The 16,396-nt window shown below is 52.8% G+C and overlaps 2 protein-coding genes across 4 annotated transcripts; one reads left to right on the top strand and one right to left on the bottom strand.

The window, feature by feature from the left end:
* Nucleotides 1-43: 43 nt before the first annotated feature.
* On the bottom strand, nt 44-5,417 carry LOC310915113 (histidine--tRNA ligase, cytoplasmic-like). Of its 3 annotated transcripts, XM_083871738.1 has the most exons (11): nt 5,259-5,417; nt 4,825-4,920; nt 3,944-4,069; nt 3,713-3,820; nt 3,158-3,256; nt 2,755-2,848; nt 2,490-2,617; nt 2,159-2,401; nt 1,336-1,452; nt 882-1,028; nt 50-677 (listed from the first exon to the last, which is right to left on the bottom strand). In XM_083871738.1, the coding sequence occupies exons 1-11, from the start codon at nt 5,400-5,402 to the stop codon at nt 621-623; spliced, it is 1,359 nt and encodes a 452-aa protein (XP_083727864.1). In that variant the 5' UTR covers nt 5,403-5,417; the 3' UTR covers nt 50-620. The 3 variants fall into 3 exon arrangements, with proteins under 3 accessions (XP_083727865.1, XP_083727863.1, XP_083727864.1); XM_083871737.1 differs by having other exon boundaries at nt 45-677; nt 3,713-4,069; XM_083871739.1 differs by lacking the exon at nt 882-1,028 and having other exon boundaries at nt 44-677; nt 3,713-4,069.
* A 274-nt stretch (nt 5,418-5,691) lies between these two features.
* Nucleotides 5,692-16,091, top strand: ZMAT2 (zinc finger matrin-type 2). The gene is made up of 6 exons (XM_083871971.1): nt 5,692-5,756; nt 9,501-9,594; nt 10,046-10,169; nt 11,212-11,285; nt 13,047-13,192; nt 14,667-16,091. Exons 1-6 carry the CDS (start codon nt 5,739-5,741, stop codon nt 14,808-14,810), a joined length of 600 nt encoding a protein of 199 aa, XP_083728097.1. The 5' UTR covers nt 5,692-5,738; the 3' UTR covers nt 14,811-16,091.
* Nucleotides 16,092-16,396: the final 305 nt, after the last annotated feature.

Below are 16,396 nucleotides of genomic sequence, written 5' to 3'. Positions count from 1 at the left end.
GCGGTTTGGGTTTATTATCGGGGGTTTTGTTTAATGTATAAAAATACAGTCTGTCCGCGCGCGCCGCAGCCCACGCAGCCGCTCGTTGTGTCCCTCGGTGATGGGAAACCTGCCTCCTCCAGGGCGGTCCCGCAGCTCCGCGCCCGCCGGCAGCGCCCGGCTGCGGGCTGGGACCGGCCCCCGCAGCCCAAATGGGGCGGGGGTGCCCCTCCCCTGCCCCCGGCCCCACGTCCTGAGCTGGCAGGTGCCCGACACACTGCGGATTCCCCCTCCCAAATCTGGAGTTCCACCTGATCCTGCTCGAACAGCACCACATCCATCTGTGCCAACACCACCACCCAGAGCGATGGAAATGGCTGTTCAGGTAACAGGGGCTGCAGAATGAGGAACCCACAACTTGACCTTCAGAGAAGCTAACCGGAAGGTTAACCGGGTGACTGCACCGTCCATAGCTTTTAAAACCCTCTTAACTCCTGTGTTCTCAGTGCCTCAGGCGAGGCAATGAGCCCTAGGTGGGTGGGTGTTACCCAGACCGCAGCCGGCAGTGGATGGCCGGGGGCGCTGCGGGAGGGCTCCGGTGGCGCTGCACTTCAGCCAGGCAGCTCCAGCCAGAGGAGCCCTCAGGGCTCCAGCCTTCTCCTGATCTCATCAATAAGCTTTTCCCTGGGGATATCAACCTACAAAGCAAACAGAGCAGCATTAGAGAAGAGCGCTTTTAAGGACTAAGTGAGGATATCAATGCACTTTGTGACTGGTTTTCTGGAGTCACCCAATAGTCACCAAATAGATCCCAAAGGAATGCTGAGGGAAAACCCAGAGCTCTTCAGTGATCTCTAGAGTTTGGAAGTATTTTAAAACCTGGTGTAAAAGGGCATTCTCACCTCCTCTCTTGTTGCAATATCTCGCAGCTTGACAACTCCATCTGCCAGCTCCTGCTCTCCCACAATGGCAGCAAGAGGGATCCCTGTGTCCTCACAATACTGCAGCTGCTTCAGCAATTTAGGATCTTTCTTGTACAGCATCTCTGCCTAGGAGGGAGTGCCAAGGGTGAACCACTAACCCAACTTTGCTCTGATGAATACTGCAGTACAGCACCAATACCAAACCCTGCAGGAATCACTTTACTGCTCTGGGCTGTTCTTCTCTTACTGCCTAAATCTAAAGGTTGGACTCGATCCTGGAGGTCTTTTTCAACCTGAACAGTTCTGTGATCTCAGATAGACCCAGATATTGGAGAAATACACAACTAGTGGAGTTGGTCTTGCTGTGCTACAGCTCCCTTCAGGCTCTCCCTCCCTCACCTGTGACACTGCCAAGCCCAAGCCACTCTTTTACCTTGATCCCTGCACCCCACAGCTCGGAGATGAGCTTCAATCTGGCAGCAAGCAGGTGTTTCTGTGGTGTAGCCACCAGCACTTGGGTCTCAGTTGTTCGAAGTTTCTCTCCAGAAGCCTGAAGGGACAGACATGGGACATTCATGGGACTGACTCCGTGGGAATCTTCAGCTCACAACACCTCACCTCATCTATCTCCAGACCTTAACTCAGTCAGTGACAACCTCGGCAGCTTTAATGAGCCCCCCCCCCCAGAGATTCTGCACTGTGTCACACTACTTAACTGTGTGCTGCTGTTCCTAGGAGACCCTGGCCAACCTCATGGATGGGACCAGGACAGTTTTTCAATGTCTCCTTTGATTCTTCAGGTACACATTGCCTCAGCTTCACTTGCTAGGAATCACAGGCTTGGAACCAAACACAGAATGATGAATCTCCACAGAGGCTTCCCTGGGGCTTATTAGAGTGAGTTCACAGCTGTTACCAAATTCATGGCTTTAGAATCCCCAGGACAGAAAACTTCAGAGGCAAGACACAAGAACAAAGTGACTGGGGCACAAAGCTCAGACTCAGGCCCAGAGGTCAAGGCTGTCTCTAACATTTCCTTGACATCTCCTAGGGAATGCTGCCCTCAGCTGCCCACACCTGCATCCTGACGGGTTGCAGAAAAGGACTCTGTCTTCTATGCATCAATATTTAGGCATGGGAAGAGCCATGCTCTCCCCCAAAATTATTTTCCCTTAAGCACTGTGGAGCTGGAGACCTCTGATAAACAATATTTTGCTACCTAGAGACTTCCCCAATGCACTGCCTGCATCACCTACCTCCAGCCTCTGTTCCAGGATGGAGAAGATCCTCTCGACCCCAATGCTGACCCCCACGCAGGGCACCTTCCTGCCCTTGGGATCAAACATCCCCACCAGCCCGTCATAGCGGCCGCCTCCGGCCACGCTGCCAACGCTGACCGGCTCCTCCACGTGCTGGTTCTCCTGTTGCAGCAGCACAGCCTCAAAGATCACCCCCGTGTAATAGTCCAGGCCCCGTGCCAGGCTCAGGTCGAAGGAGATCTATGGGGCACAAGAGCGGCCCCGTCATCGCCTGCTCGGGGCCCGCCGGGGCAGCCCCCCCTTCCTGCCCCCACACCTCCTCACTCACCTTCCCTGTGATGCCAAACAGGGTCAGGTACTCAAAGAGCAGCTTCATATCCCCCAGCCCTTCCTTGGCCAGCTTGTTCTGGGACAGCTTTGGGTCCTGGAGAAGCCGCTCGATCAGCTCCAGCCCACCTGTGGGGACCAGCCGTGCCTCAGCTGTGCCGGGGCAGCAGCGCCCGGCGCGGTGGCCGCGGCCAGCCCGGTGTGTGCCCTGCCCCCTCCACGCCCAGCCCAGAGCAAGGCCAAGGGCACCAGCCCGTGGTGCTCACCGTGGAGCTGGACGTACTCCCCGATGCGATCTGCAGCCTCGGGAGAGAGCCCCTTCTCTCCCACCATCTCACTCCTCACTTCTTCCCAGGGCACCTGTGAGTGGAGAGAAGGACATCAATTGCTGCAAGGTGTTCTCCTCACTCACTGCCTCCATCAGCCCACATGTGCACAACTTGTGTGGAACAACAGTCAGCTATCTCACTAATCATGCCTCTCTCACAGGAATTTTTAACAAATAACGTAGGCTTTACTCTTAACCAGGCCCAAAAAACTCCTCAAATCCTTTACAGACATCATCTTAGCTGCTGTGAAACTGTTCACTACAGAAACAGCCAGAACACTGCCCAGCCTAAGACATCCATCCCAAGACCACAAGTGTCTCCCCATAAGCCCAATGCTGACCTTGTCCAGCTTGTCCACAGTGGAGCAGGCAGGTATGAACTTGCTCTCTGGAACACCACAGATGGCAAACACACCATTCAAAATCTGACGATGGTTGACCTGGGGGAGGGAGAGGCACACTTACCTTGGGGGCACCCCCTGATGTCATTCCTTTTTTCCTAGTGTGTGGGAAGCTGCAACTATTGGCATTTCCTGATGCCTTTTCCCCAGCACCCAAATTCCAGGAAGATGTACAGAGGTATGAAAACCATCCTATGACTCTATGGATCTAGTCAGCTGCTGGAATTCTGCAGAAGACTGTGGTTAGTCCTGGAGAGAACTCTGATGACTGCAGCCTCAGAACTACCAGTATTCCCAGCTCAAGGCATGTCCAGGCTGAGGTCCAGCCTTTGCATATACACCGTGAGGGGGCAGAGAGGTGGGATGAACTTCTGGGTCCAGCCTTACAGTGGGCAGAGGTGTAAAACCACAGAACAATGGTTTTACTCCTGTGTAAAACCACAGGACAACCACCACTGCTTCCCACGGTGGCACAGAGAACCCATCCAGCCTCACCTTGATGACAAAGTCCCCGAGCTGCAGGTCACTCAGGATCTCATGCACGATCTTCAGGCACTCGGCATCGGGAATCATCGGGTCAAACTGCCCGGCAATATCAAAGTCCTGGGGGAAGAAGAAGTGATGGGAGCTCCTGGCAGAGCCAAGGGGCCTTAGCCAGGCACACAGCTGGGAAAACCCTGCTGGCCTTGTGGCCTTGGTGGCAGCACTGCCCACCACAGCACTCACGCACTGGTAGAACTCGCGGTAGCGGCCGCAGGTCATGGCCGGGTTGTCCCTCCTGTACACCTTGGCCACGTGGTAACGCTTCATGTTGGTGATCTTGTTCATGGCCAGGTAGCGAGCAAAAGGCACCTGGCCCGAGGAGTTAAGGATGGCAACATGGAGATCTCCAGTGCTGTAGAAACTGAACCTCAAAGCCTCCCATCACCCCTTCCCTTCGCCAGCCACTTCCCAGATTTTTTCACAATCATGGTGAGATTCTTGAGGTGTCCTGTGCAGATCATGAGCTGAACTTGATTCTATAACTCTGTGACCTCTGGGGACACCATCCCCCAGGCTGAGGATGAGTACAATGAACCACCTGAGCTCCTTCAATGCTGGCACAGCTCCATTTCCTCCTCCAGACCCACAGTGTGACAACATCACATACACAAGGACCTTCTCTCATCATTTCACCCTCTCACAGTGTGATCAGTGGGGATCCAATGCATGGCACAGCTATATGGACATTGAAGGAAAGAGATTTTGTTGACATGTGGAGGTTGAGAAGGCCTGGGATGGACACCAGCATCAAACACCTTTCCAGGTGGCACTAGAAAGGTGGGATGGGCACAGCAGAGGTGGGGACTGTAACTGGGAGGAGATAAAACCAGCACAGTGGAGCATACTGGTGCCTGTCCACAGCAGGAAGGGACTTTGCTGTGGGCCCTGGCCTGGCTAGGGGATGGTGTGGAGTCATGACAATGACAGCCCCGCCAGCTGGGATGGCCAGGGGGGCTGCCACCACCCCAGTGGGACCTGCAGGCAGGCCAGGCTAGGAACGATCCCTCAAGGCAGAGGTGGCCACCACCTTGGTCTGCCACCACCCCCTTGGGAGCAGAGGATACGGTGAGGTCATAGCGCAGGGCCAGCAGCTCTCCTCCTTGGTCCTGCAGCTCGTAGATGAGCTTCGTGCCCTCCCCGTACTTCCCGACCAGCGTCTCCTGGGGAGGGCAAAGGGGCGGTGACCGGGGTGGCTCTGGGGTGAAGGGTCCCCCGAGATGGGCACAGAGCTCGGGCTCCACGAACCGGGCATTACACACATCCCCCTCCAGCCCCCTCGGACCTGAGTCCACCTCCCGGCGCCCCCAAAACGAGAACCAGGAGTGAATGTCCAGCTGGCCATGCCCCACACAGAGGGAGCTCCCAAACCTGTCCTGAAGCCCGAGGGGAAGGGGGCGATACTCAGTCCCACAGGAGGGAGCAGAGAGGGGCCCAGAGCCCCCGGGACGGGTCCCCTCCCACAGCCAGGGGGGCTCCAGAGGGCTCCGGCCGCGCTCACCCGCAGCTCCAGCACGGGCGTGTCGATGGCGGCCGCCCCGTGCCGCTTGAAGCAGGACACCACGGCGCTCAGGAGCCGCTCACGGAGCGCCGCCTGCGCCGGGGGGTGGTCGCGGGTGCCCTGCCCGGGACAGAGAGCGGCCATCAGCGCCAAAGGCGGGGGGGAACGCCCGGTACCCACCGGCGCCACCCCCGCTCCCCGCCTTTACCTTGGGCGTCTTTAGCACCGGTAGCCGCTCGCCGTCCGCCGCCGCCCGCATCTGCCGGGACAGGGGCCCGCGGCTCCCGGCGAGGCAGGGCGGCCCGGGGCGGGGCCCGGCCGGCAGGCAGCGGGCGGCGGTGGCGGCCAAGGGCCCGAGGCGCAGCATGGCCGGCACCGGGACACCGGGAGCACGTGACCGCGGGGAGACACGTGACCGCGCGGGCGGCCGCGCTTTACGGCGCCGCGCGACAGTTCCCGGTGCTGTGCCCTCGGCTCGCCATGGCGTCGGGCAGCGGGGTAGGTGCTGCCGCCGGGGCGGCCCTCGGGGTCGGGGCTGCCCTCGGGGACAGGGCTGCCGGCCGCTCGGCCGCCCCCGCTGCTCCTACCGGGGTTGGCAGGGCCGGGGGCAGGGCCCCGCCGCGCCGCGCTGGGGGCCGCTGCCAGGCCGCGGGATGAGGGATGTGGCGGGGCCGGGGGTGCCGCGGTGGGCGGGTGTATGTGCGGTGGGAGGGGGCTCGTCTCTGCTCTTTACACCTCTGTGTGTGGGCGGTGGGAGGTTGGGGCTCCCCGAGACTCCCCGATACCTTCAGGGCTGGAAGTGGGGCGGCCCCACCAGCGAAGTCGTGGAGTCACCGTCCCTGGGGGTGTTTAAAACACGACAGAACGTTGCCCTCAGTGCCCCGGCCTAGTTCACAGGGTGGTGTTGGGTCATAGATTGGACTCGGTGATCTCAGAAGACTTTTCCAATCGCTGTAGTTGTGTGATCCTCCCATCCTAGCGCCAGACTGTCCCAGCCAGGGACCACGAGGAGATAGAGCTGCCTCAGCCTCCGGGGTGGAGGTGCCCACCCATCTCCAGGGTGGCTCATGCAGGTGGCTCCTTCCCTCCTTCCCTCCCCAGGGAAAGGGCTGACTTCCTCCTGTCCTGATGGAGGAACATCTCTGCAGCTCCCTGACAGGAGGGTGCAGCCAGCTGTGGGTTTGGCTCTGCTCCCAACCAACCAGTGACAGGATGAGAGGAAACAGCCTCGAAAGTTGCAGTAGGGGAGGTTTAGGTTGGAAATCAGGAGGGGCTGCCCAGCATTGGAAGGGGCTGTCCAGGGAGGTGGTGGAATCAAGGACTGAATGGATGTGTCACTCAGTGCTCTGGACTGGGTGACAAGGTGGGGATCTGTCACAGCTTGGATTTGATGATATTGGAGGTTTTTTTCAACCTCAGTGATTCCGTGAGTGTTAAAATGGGATGGGTAAGGTAGATGCTGCAGGTATAGCCTGACTGGAGAGCCAGGCTGTTCTGTTTGAACACCTCCAGTTCATTCCAAAGCTGTCAGCAGCACAGGGGCTGTGTTTTTTGAGGGGTTTTGGCCCATCTTTCCTTCCTTGAAGCCACTTACTGAGAAGTGAGGCCCTGGCACTGCCCAGAGAAGCTGTGGCTGCCCCATCCCTGGAAATGTCCAAGGCCAGGTTGGATGGGGCTTGGAAGACCCTGGGATAGTGAAAGGTGTCCCTGCCCTTGGCAGGGGGGTGGGACTGGCTGATCTTCAAGGTTCCTTCCAATCCAAACCATTCCAGGATTGATTCCATGAAGTGGAGGAGGTCAAGAGCAGGATCTCTGCCTGTGGGGGAGGTGGAGTCTGTGGTTTATCATCAGCTGCCAGCTGAGAATTCCTGTTGGATTGAGCCTGGCTTGAGACTCCTGGATTAACCGGCTTTGGTGCTGATACTGGACACATCATTGGTGTCCAACTCCAGAGGGAACAGGAGGCTGTGGGGCACTCCTGGTTGTTAATTGTTGTTATTAATTTAGGAAATATTCTTTGTCACCCAAAACAGCTCTGAGATAAAGATTTTGGGGGCTTGCAAAATTGCCTTGCCTCCACCAGAGCAATTCAGAAACATCCCTTCAGGTATTGTCCAACCAAGATCTTGTCACGCAGTTTGGTTTAATTTCTTTCCCCACGCCTGGGTGAGGCAGATTGGTATAAGAGCTGCGAAAGAGTCTTTTTTCCTTTTATTGCAACAGGAGAGAGAAGCAGCTAATAAACCTCCCCCTCTGCAGGCTCCCACCAGCAACGATTTGTGATAATGCCTGGCATGCAGGAGAGTCTGGAAAATACCCCCAAACGTTAATTTACACTCAGTGATATTTTCTTTTCTTTGCTCAGGGTGGTTAATAAAACCTGTTACGACATCCTTAAAGTGCTTAAGAAGCTCTGGGAATAAATGAGAATTTTTCTACGCCTCCCCAAGGCATTTTCATCCCTATCAGTAGTTGTTCGTTCCATTTGAAGGATTGCCAGAGGAGAGAACTTTAAATGGCTGTGCTGCTGCTGTAGCTCCAAATGGGATTTGTGTCCTTTGGATTGTGATTGGATTCTTGATTTGGCTGAGCGGAGAAGGCGGTGGGGAGGGGGCTGGGGGGTCCTTCTCCCCCGGAGGTGTTTTTAAATACATCTTGTCCTTTCTTTAATGTGAAACTGAGAGGCTCTCCCTGCCATGCTGAGGGAAATGCAGTTCTATCCAAAGGGGGGTTATCTGCTCGGGAAATTCAGGAAGTGGCTGAGTGAAACCGTGGCTGATCCCAGGTGTGGGGCCTGAGCTGCAGATGGGGCAAATGCTGGGAAGAGCTTTGGCTGGGTTGGTCAGAGTGGATGTGAGTGGAATAGGAATTCTTGTCCAGTCACATCTGCCCTCAGCACTGGGGACTGAGTGAAATCCACCCAAAAAAGCAGTCTTTGTATTCTTCAATGCCAACTTCCACTGAATTCAGCCTGTCTTCATGCACATGCTGTGTCCAGCTCCAGGGCCCCAGCATACGAAAGACATGGATTTGTTTGAGTAGGCCCAGAGGAGACCATGGATATGTTCCAAGGGCAGCTGCCCCTTTGCTGTGGCGACAGAGCTGGGAGTGTTCAGCCTGGGGAAGACTGAACACCAGTCTCTGTCCAGGGAGACCTTGGAGTACCTTCCAGTGCCTAAAGGGGCTCCAAGGAGAGCTGAAGAAGGACTTTAAACAAGGGCATGGAGTGACAGGAATGGCTTCCCACTGCCAGAAGGCAGAGTTAGGAGGGATACTGGGAAGAAATTCATCCCTCTGTGGGTGGGGAGGCCCTGGCAGAGGTTGCCCAGAGAAGTTGTGGCTGCCCCATCCCTGAAAGTGTTCCAGGCCAGGTTGGACGGGGCTTGGAGCAGCCTGGGATAGTGGAAGGTGTCCCTGCCCAGGGCAGGGGATGTGGAAGAAAATGATCTTTAGGGTCCCTTCAACCCAAACCATTCCAGGATTCTATTGAAGTATCCTGTCACTGCCAGGTAGTTCTGTGGAGCTCCCAAGGGGTCAGCATGCCTTGGAGGTGTTTCTGCCCTTCCCTGTGTGAAGCTGCAGGAGCAGGACAGCAAAACCCATGGATTTTGTGCAGGTGCTTCCCTGGTACCTCCAAGCCTGGCCTTGACAGGCAGGGTTAGTTCTGGTTTGCACATGTGTTTACTGGGAAATCCCACACTGGTGCCTGTGATCTAATGGCAGGCTGAGCACTTTGATGCCTGCAACACGTAGACACTGCTGAGAGCAGACAGGCACAGCCTTCCCTGCTCCTGCAGTGCAATCAAACTCTCTGTAGCTCGGGCTGTGTTTTGCAGCTTCCTTGTCTGACATTGCAGCTTGGATTCTTTTGGCTTCTGGAAGAAGGAGGTGTAATCCTACTGCTGTGTTTGTCAGGGTTTCCCAGGTCTGAGATACATCAGTTTCAATCCCATTTGAGTCTGATTTTCAAGGCAAAAGCCTGGATGATCATCTCAGGAGCTGTTAAGATCAACTCATTTCTTCTTTTAGTGCTCTGAAATTATTCTGCCAGTAGCTAGAGGTGTGCTGAGAGTGATTATCTTAAACCACATCCATAATTCCTGGATGGAAAGCAGAGGACAGGGGGATAAATTCTCCTAATTTACTGCACTGGCCTCACAGGCCAAGTGATTCCACCTCTTTACCCCCTCAGAGGTGATCAGACTGTGTAATAAATGTTAATGAACTTTGTTTCCCTCCCAGACCAAGAACCTGGACTTCCGTCGGAAGTGGGACAAGGATGAGTATGAGAAACTTGCAGAGAAGCGTCTCACAGAGGAGAGAGAAAAGAAAGATGGTGAGTTGTGTGCTGGATTGGCAGTGAGGCTCCCAAACCCTTGGAATCTGTGAGGGAAAGAGCAGTGAGAAGTCAAATCCCAAAGGGAAAGAGCTGGCTTGCTCCTACCCTTTCTCCTTTGTTTGCCACTGGGTATATTTTTTGACAAAAGAAATTACTGAGAACCTTTCCAGGATTCTGACTTTTCTTTGGGGAAGGAAGGGAACAGTCAGTTGCTGGAAACAAGATCTCAGAATATGACTCAAGTCAGAGCTGGAGGTACTTCAGAGATGTACCTGGTTCTAATAGGAACCAGGAAACAGTGAGGAGGAAATTATATCCTATACTGATTTAAAGACAAAGGCACATTTTCTACGTGGATCAGGTAGTCCCAGATACCCCGCAGGCCCCTCTGCACCAAGGGGAACATGAAATCCAGCATGTCAGGCTTGACCTTTTGTTTATGTTTTAGGCAAACCAGCTCAGCCCGTCAAAAGGGAACTTCTGCGGCACCGAGACTACAAAGTGGACCTGGAATCCAAGCTGGGGAAAACCATTGTCATCACCAAAACTACCCCTCAGTCAGAGATGGGAGGGTAGGTTGTGGTCTCATTGAGGTGTCTGAGTCATGCTGGTTAGACTGGGAAGCTGTGACGAGGTGGGACCCCTCACAGGGCACCAGGACCTGCTGTCCTGTGTTTGGGGCCTGGGATGGTGGGGCTGCATTTTTCTACACCTAAACTGTGTCTCCTGGGGTAACATATGGAAGAGACCCAGCAGGCTGAGCCCCTTTGGACATTATTCCTTGGTATCAGTGTTGCCCACGTATAGGACCATCAGAGGCAGATCTCTGCTGCCTGCTTGGGTGTCTTTACCCAGGCCTGCTGCCCTGAGACCAGGACTGCTGCTGATTGGAGTATCTGTGCACTGAGAATGGGAAAAACATCCAGATAACTGTTCTTAGGAATGGTGTTTGGCCACTGTGTGAATTGTGTTCCACTAAAGTCTGAAAGGGTTTTGAGCTCACCCTAAGCCATGAAAAGCATGAAAAGAATGTGTTGAGTTTGTGTCACCTCAGGAGTCAGCCTGTTAGTATCTCCCAGGGCAGTAGTACCAGGGAGACATGCAGCCCTGACTAGCATCCAGGGATAGCAGTTCAGCCCCTGGCCGGACTTCTGCAGCAGCTCCTGAGATGGGCAGGAAGCACAGCTGTGCTCGTTGGGGAGTTGCACTGTGAGGTGATAGGGATGGAGCACTTACCTTGCAGCCAGGTGAGAGGCTGTGCAATGGAAACCTGGACTGCTGGCTAGCCCTGCCTTGGGGGAGGGCAGGCTGTGTCACAAAGTCCATCCCAGCCAGTGGGGTGTGACTGGAAGGGGAAGATGCTGTGGTTGGTATCTTGCAGAGCAGCTCAGAATTTGGTCTCTGTCATGTCAGAGGGTGTCGTTGTAAGGGTCAGTACCTCCATGGCAGCCCGGTCCATTGGGTGTGCCCTTGCCCTTGCTCTTCACTGGAGCCCTCTTGTCCTGGAGAAGTGTCCTGTATCCCAGTGATGTGCAGATTTGTCTCAAATAGCTCTTCTGTGGGTTGAGCTTTGTGTCATGCTTTGGGGTTCACTTTTTCTGTCTCTCCTGACAGGTATTACTGTAATGTGTGTGACTGTGTGGTGAAAGATTCCATCAACTTCTTGGATCACATCAATGGCAAAAAACGTAAGGACCATTTCTTTGCCTCATTGGAGGGTTGGTTGAGTTGGAGGGACTGTTCCTTTTGTGCATCACCCATGTCTGAGGGCTGAACATTTATCCACAGATCAGGGAGCTTAGCAGATCAGGATGTAGAAGCTCATCATGAGAGCTGTGAGTGTGCTGCCCTTATCTCCTGACACCTTCCAGCATGCTGGACCACTTTCCTGGAATAAGCCCAGCAGAAGCAGTGATTGGTGTACTCTGGTTGGGGGACATATTTTCCCCATCCATCGTGTCAGTGCTGTGAGAAACTGAGGGTGAGAAAATTCTAGAATAGTTTGGTTTGAAAGGGACCCTCAGAGGTCATCTAGTCTACCCCCCAGTCATGATGTCTCCTCTGTAAATCTGGAGAGAGGCTTTTTACAGCACTGAAACCATAAAGAAGTGCTTAGATAAGTAAAAGGTCTGGGATGGGCCCATTTTTGGATCAGAAACTCCTCTTTGTAGAAATTGAGTATAAAGCTCAGAACTGGCTGATGCCTGAGCTCCAGAGTATGGGTCAGGACTATACCCTCATTGTTCTGACTGTGGATATTGCTGCTCCTTGACATGTTCAGGGAATGGGGAATGTAGAGGAGGTAAAGGAGCAGCAGGACAGACTGACACACTTTGCATGTTGTTCCTGCTCATGATGGTGTTTTTGGCTCCTTGTGGAGTCAGAAAATCACCCATTTATAAAAAGGGAGGGATGTGTGTGCTCCAGATCTGCACATGGGGCTGTTTGAGCTCAGGAGGTTCAGAAGAAGCCTGAGGTGTGGTTTTCTGTAGTTCAGAAAAGAAAACAGAGTGTTTTAAAAACATGTGCTTTTATGTGGATGGGAGGAAGGTGCCAGCATGCCTTATTTGACCTGTTGGAAGATGAACAAGAAGCTCATATGAGAAAATCTGGAATCAAAGATCCTGGCATGGCTGTGGGGATGGGTATGAGTTACAGGGTTGAGCTGGGATTGGAAAGTGGCTGGTTGCACAGTTCCTTAGTGTGAGTACGTGTGGGAACTTTTAAACCAGTCAATAAATCTGGTTCAAACCTTCTTGTTCTTGACAGCCTTTTTACTAATTCCTGGTGTGTAATTTAAGCTTCCAAGTGATGCTGCATCCCTGGGACAAACCTGTGCAGGGCTGCTGGAATGAACAGGCTGTTTGGATCTACTCAGGAATGTGGGTTGGAGGCATTTCTGGGGGTGGCCCCGTCAGCATAGGCTTACCCACAAGTGAAAAACTGTGAAACTGCTCTGAAGAGCTACTCAATCAGAGGCCTGACTTTATATTCTGTGCTTTAGCTGGGAATGTCCTGTGTAATCAGGATCTCTGAGAGCCACTCATGTCTTGTTTAGCATCGCCCACAGCTGAGAAATGCCAGCCTGTCAGTTTTATTCTGGCTCCTTTTTCAACACTCCAACCCTTTTTTTATTCCACTGGTCCAAAATCAAATTTCCTGAAGCATCAAAGCACCCACATGACAGGGAATATCCAAATAAGGAACCTTTAGAGGATATCTGTGTTCTTGTTACAAGTAGTGTTTGGATTGTTGTGTGGGTTATAGTATCCCCCTAAAGCCCACCTCCCCAACCTAAGAAATCCTTAGTCTGGCCCTGTAAGGTGCTTTGAGGGGGAGGACAGGCAGGAAGGTGGTGCTGTGCTGTTTAAATTGGGGTCAGGGATGGAGACTTTGTGCAGAGCACTGAAGTGTTGCTGAACACTGCTGATTCCACTTGTGCTCTCCAGACCAGAGGAATCTGGGCATGTCCATGCGGGTGGAGCGTTCCACGCTGGACCAGGTGAAGAAACGCTTTGAGGTGAACAAGAAGAAGATGGAGGAGAAGCAGAAGGATTATGACTTTGAGGAGAGGATGAAGGAACTCCGTGAGGAGGTGAGTCTGAGCAACAACTGAGGAAGCAAAGCTCCCCAGAAACCAATTATGGGGGAAATCAACCCTGGTTTCTACTCTTGTTCCTCAGAAACGTTGTTTTTGCTAGCATGGGCTTCTCATCTGCTCCTATGAGTGGGGTTTGTTTTTTCTACCTTTGAAAAATTTGTATTCTTGTCTCTGAAAACCCTTTCCCCTCTTTCTGTGGGAGAGTAGCTTTTGATGGTTCAGATTTCCACTGAGAACAGTGCAAGTCCATTTTTTGTCTCCCACTACCTGTGTTGGAACTTGTGTGATCTGGTAGTGGATCTGCATCTTCATCCATTATCTTCCACATCCCTTAGCATTGCTGGAATCCCCTTCCACAGGACAATGGCTTCTGTGTGGCCTCCCCAAGTGTAGAAGGGCTTTGTGAACCGTGTGGTGTGGTGCAGGATTTGTGAGGAGGTGATAAAAGACAGCAGATTTCTCTCAATTTGGTGCTTAGGTGTTAGTAAACATGAAAATCAATTATTCGAAGACCCAACAAAGTTCTGACAGCTGAGAAGCTTCTATGGGTGCTTCTCCTCTATCAGCAGCCACATAAACCGAGGTTACAAATCACTGCCTGAGTCTCCCTGCCCAAGCCCTGAGCTTTGCTTTACCACAGGGGAGCTCTTTGGGGTGCTCACAGAGCAGCCCCATGCTCTGCTCTCAGGCAGGCAATGGTGCTGCTAAGCCCCATCTGTTTGAGGGATAGCAGGGAGGTTGCCCAGCAGCAAAGGGAGTTCTGTGGGTTGAAAAGCTGCTGCCAGTCAATGGATGGCAAGAAGGAAATCAGCAGCAGCTCCTGGTGCAGCTTTCTCCAGGGCATGGCTGTGCTCAGGATCACAGTGGATGGAGATGAGAATGGTGGGAGCAGTTGCTAAGTTGGGAGCTGAAGCCATGCTGTGGTGTCACTCAGTACAAACCTGGCTCTGTTCCAGGGCTCGTGATCCTCACAGAGCAAAACACTTTGATTAGAGCAGTGCAGACTCTTTGATGCCAAAACCCCTCTCAAAGCTGCTCAGAGCTTCGGCTTCTGTTGCAGTGAGCAGCTGTCACTGTGCAGGCTGAGAGCCAACAGGCATCACAGTCACTGGCACGAAGCGTTGGACAAGGGAATGGCCTCCTGCTTTCAAACCAGCTCCTTCTTGTCTCAGCCTTGATTCCAGGCAAAACTTGGGATGTTTGCTCAGAAGAGGGAGTTTGATAATGCTTCATTTTGTCTATTTGTGTGTGTGGCTCTGCTCTTGGCCTGGGAAAGGGGTGGTCTGGACTCACTGGTGAGCTTCCTCCTTGAAGACTGCAGGCCAGGATTTCTGCTCTTTGTTTATTTCCTCAGGCACAGCTTGGCTACTGTGGGCAGGATTTGTGTTAATTGTGCAGTACCTGGTGTCTCAAAACTCCTTCAGCTCAGGAGGTACAAATTGTTTTGCTGTTGTGTTCCTTGCTGCAGGAGGAGAAGGCCAAAGCCTACAAGAAGGAGAAGCAGAGAGAGAAGAAGAGGCGGGCAGAGGAAGATTTGACCTTTGAAGAGGATGATGAAATGGCAGCTGTGATGGGTTTCTCTGGTTTCGGCTCAACCAAAAAGAACCACTGAGCAGCTCTGGACTCTCCTCTTTCTCTAAACAGTTTGTTTTTACCCAGGGAACTCTGGATAACTCTTCAAAGACTTGATTGAGGACTTGTATGTAAATCTCCCAGTAGAGGTTGGCTGGAAGAGTTGAAAAGTGATTCCATGCTCTACCTGTGCTGCAGGTCAAGCTCTGCCTCTCATTAGCTTCTCCTTCTGTGTCCTAGATCTGGCTGCTCAGCTGCTCTGTGGCCGTGTGTGTGCAGGAAAGTGCTCTGTTGGGTACATTTTTTGTCAATAAAGTGCACATTCTGCACAGGTGGCCTGGTTCAGGATTAATCTAGTTGTCAGCCAGGCCCTACTTGTCACCCAAGCTGTGTTTGAGATGCTGGGAGGGATTTAGTTGCTTTTAGGCTCATGATGAAGGAAATGTGCCGCAGCAAGTAGTGTGAGAGGTGCATCTTTATGGCTTGTGCTGAGCAGAGCTGGTGGCTGCATGGAGTCTGGGTTGCTGAAACTTTCCTGTGTGTTTTATCTGCAAGGGAGACTTCCCTACTTTTCTTTTTGTTTTATCCCATAATTTCATATCTTTAAGGTAGGGGAGAAGTTCCTCCCCGTGACTGGTCTAGGATAGAGCCAATTAAAGAAAGGTGTGTACAATTTTTTTTTGCCAGAAATAAACAGAATGTTTTAATGGGCCCTTTGGTGGAGGTTTGATGCCTTCTTTATTTCGAGAGCTTCTGTTTCCCACTGAGAAGAGCTGCTGGTGTCTCCCAGCAGCACAGAGCTGAGGTGACATTCTGGGGACCCCAAGGATGGCAGGGGTGAGATGTGTGCTCTCCTCTCCTGGCTCAGCTCCCAGCTGCCCTAGGCAGGCCATTGCCATCATTCTTGGCTTTTTTTTAAGTAATTCTGGAAGTGGGTGTAAGAATATGGAAGGGGAAGGGAGTTCAGGGCTGGGGACCTTCATTCCCATCAGGCAATCCAAGACAGGCTGGGCTGCATTCCAGATTTTACCAGCCTTAGTATATTAAGGGCCATTTTTCTCCTGTCTACTGGCTGTCAGTGTCTTTTCACCTCTGCCTTCCCCTAAATCCACTTCATTTCTGCTTTTATTTACCTCAGTCAAACCTTGTGTGACTCATTTCCGTCTGCAGCTAGGATTTATATTTTGCATGGCTGGGTTTTCGTAGCTCTGTCTCGCTCTCCTCTCTCTTTCTATGTATATTGATGAAATCCTTGCGCTTGCCCTTCTCCGTGCTCGTATGAAATTTCCAGCCTGGGGAAGGCTGCAGTGTTTAGCCTGCTCTTTCTAATACATCTAGAACAAATCCTGTAATGTTGTGCTGCTGTTTTAATTCCTTAATCTTAGCCTGCTGACAGCTTCATTGCCTCAGGTCTTTCCGCTTCAATTCAGATTATAATCCCCGTTGAAGATGCTATTGAAATGATATATAGCCAGTCAGATACAGCTGTCCTTGGAGGTTTGACCCTTTTAACTTGGCAATCCTTTGACTTTGGCTCTCTGAGCACAAGGGCTGGGAGGGCGACTTTCATTCCAGCCACGTTCCTAGCGCTGTTCAGGCTGCAGCACGTGGCTCCGGCTGAATGGG

Source organism: Zosterops lateralis (assembly GCF_965231275.1).
Source record: "Zosterops lateralis genome assembly, chromosome: 14".
Lineage (NCBI taxonomy): Eukaryota > Metazoa > Chordata > Aves > Passeriformes > Zosteropidae > Zosterops > Zosterops lateralis.
The sequence above is the reverse complement of the archived record's forward strand: the minus strand, read 5'-3'. Positions and strand labels throughout refer to the sequence as shown.

Bases quoted from the DNA above. Each gene is read 5' to 3' on its own strand.
- LOC310915113 (XM_083871737.1), bottom strand. From the start codon at position 5,402: ATGGCCGCTCTCTGTCCCGGGCAGGGCACCCGCGACCACCCCCCGGCG. The intron at 4,070-4,824 runs GTATCCTCTGCT...TCCTCGGGCCAG, and splicing joins CCCTGCGCTATGACCTCACC to GTGCCTTTTGCTCGCTACCT. The intron at 2,618-2,754 runs GTGAGCACCACG...TGGTCCCCACAG, and splicing joins GGAGTACGTCCAGCTCCACG to GTGGGCTGGAGCTGATCGAG.
- ZMAT2 (XM_083871971.1), top strand. The intron at 9,595-10,045 runs GTGAGTTGTGTG...TTTATGTTTTAG, and splicing joins GGAGAGAGAAAAGAAAGATG to GCAAACCAGCTCAGCCCGTC. The intron at 13,193-14,666 runs GTGAGTCTGAGC...TCCTTGCTGCAG, and splicing joins TGAAGGAACTCCGTGAGGAG to GAGGAGAAGGCCAAAGCCTA.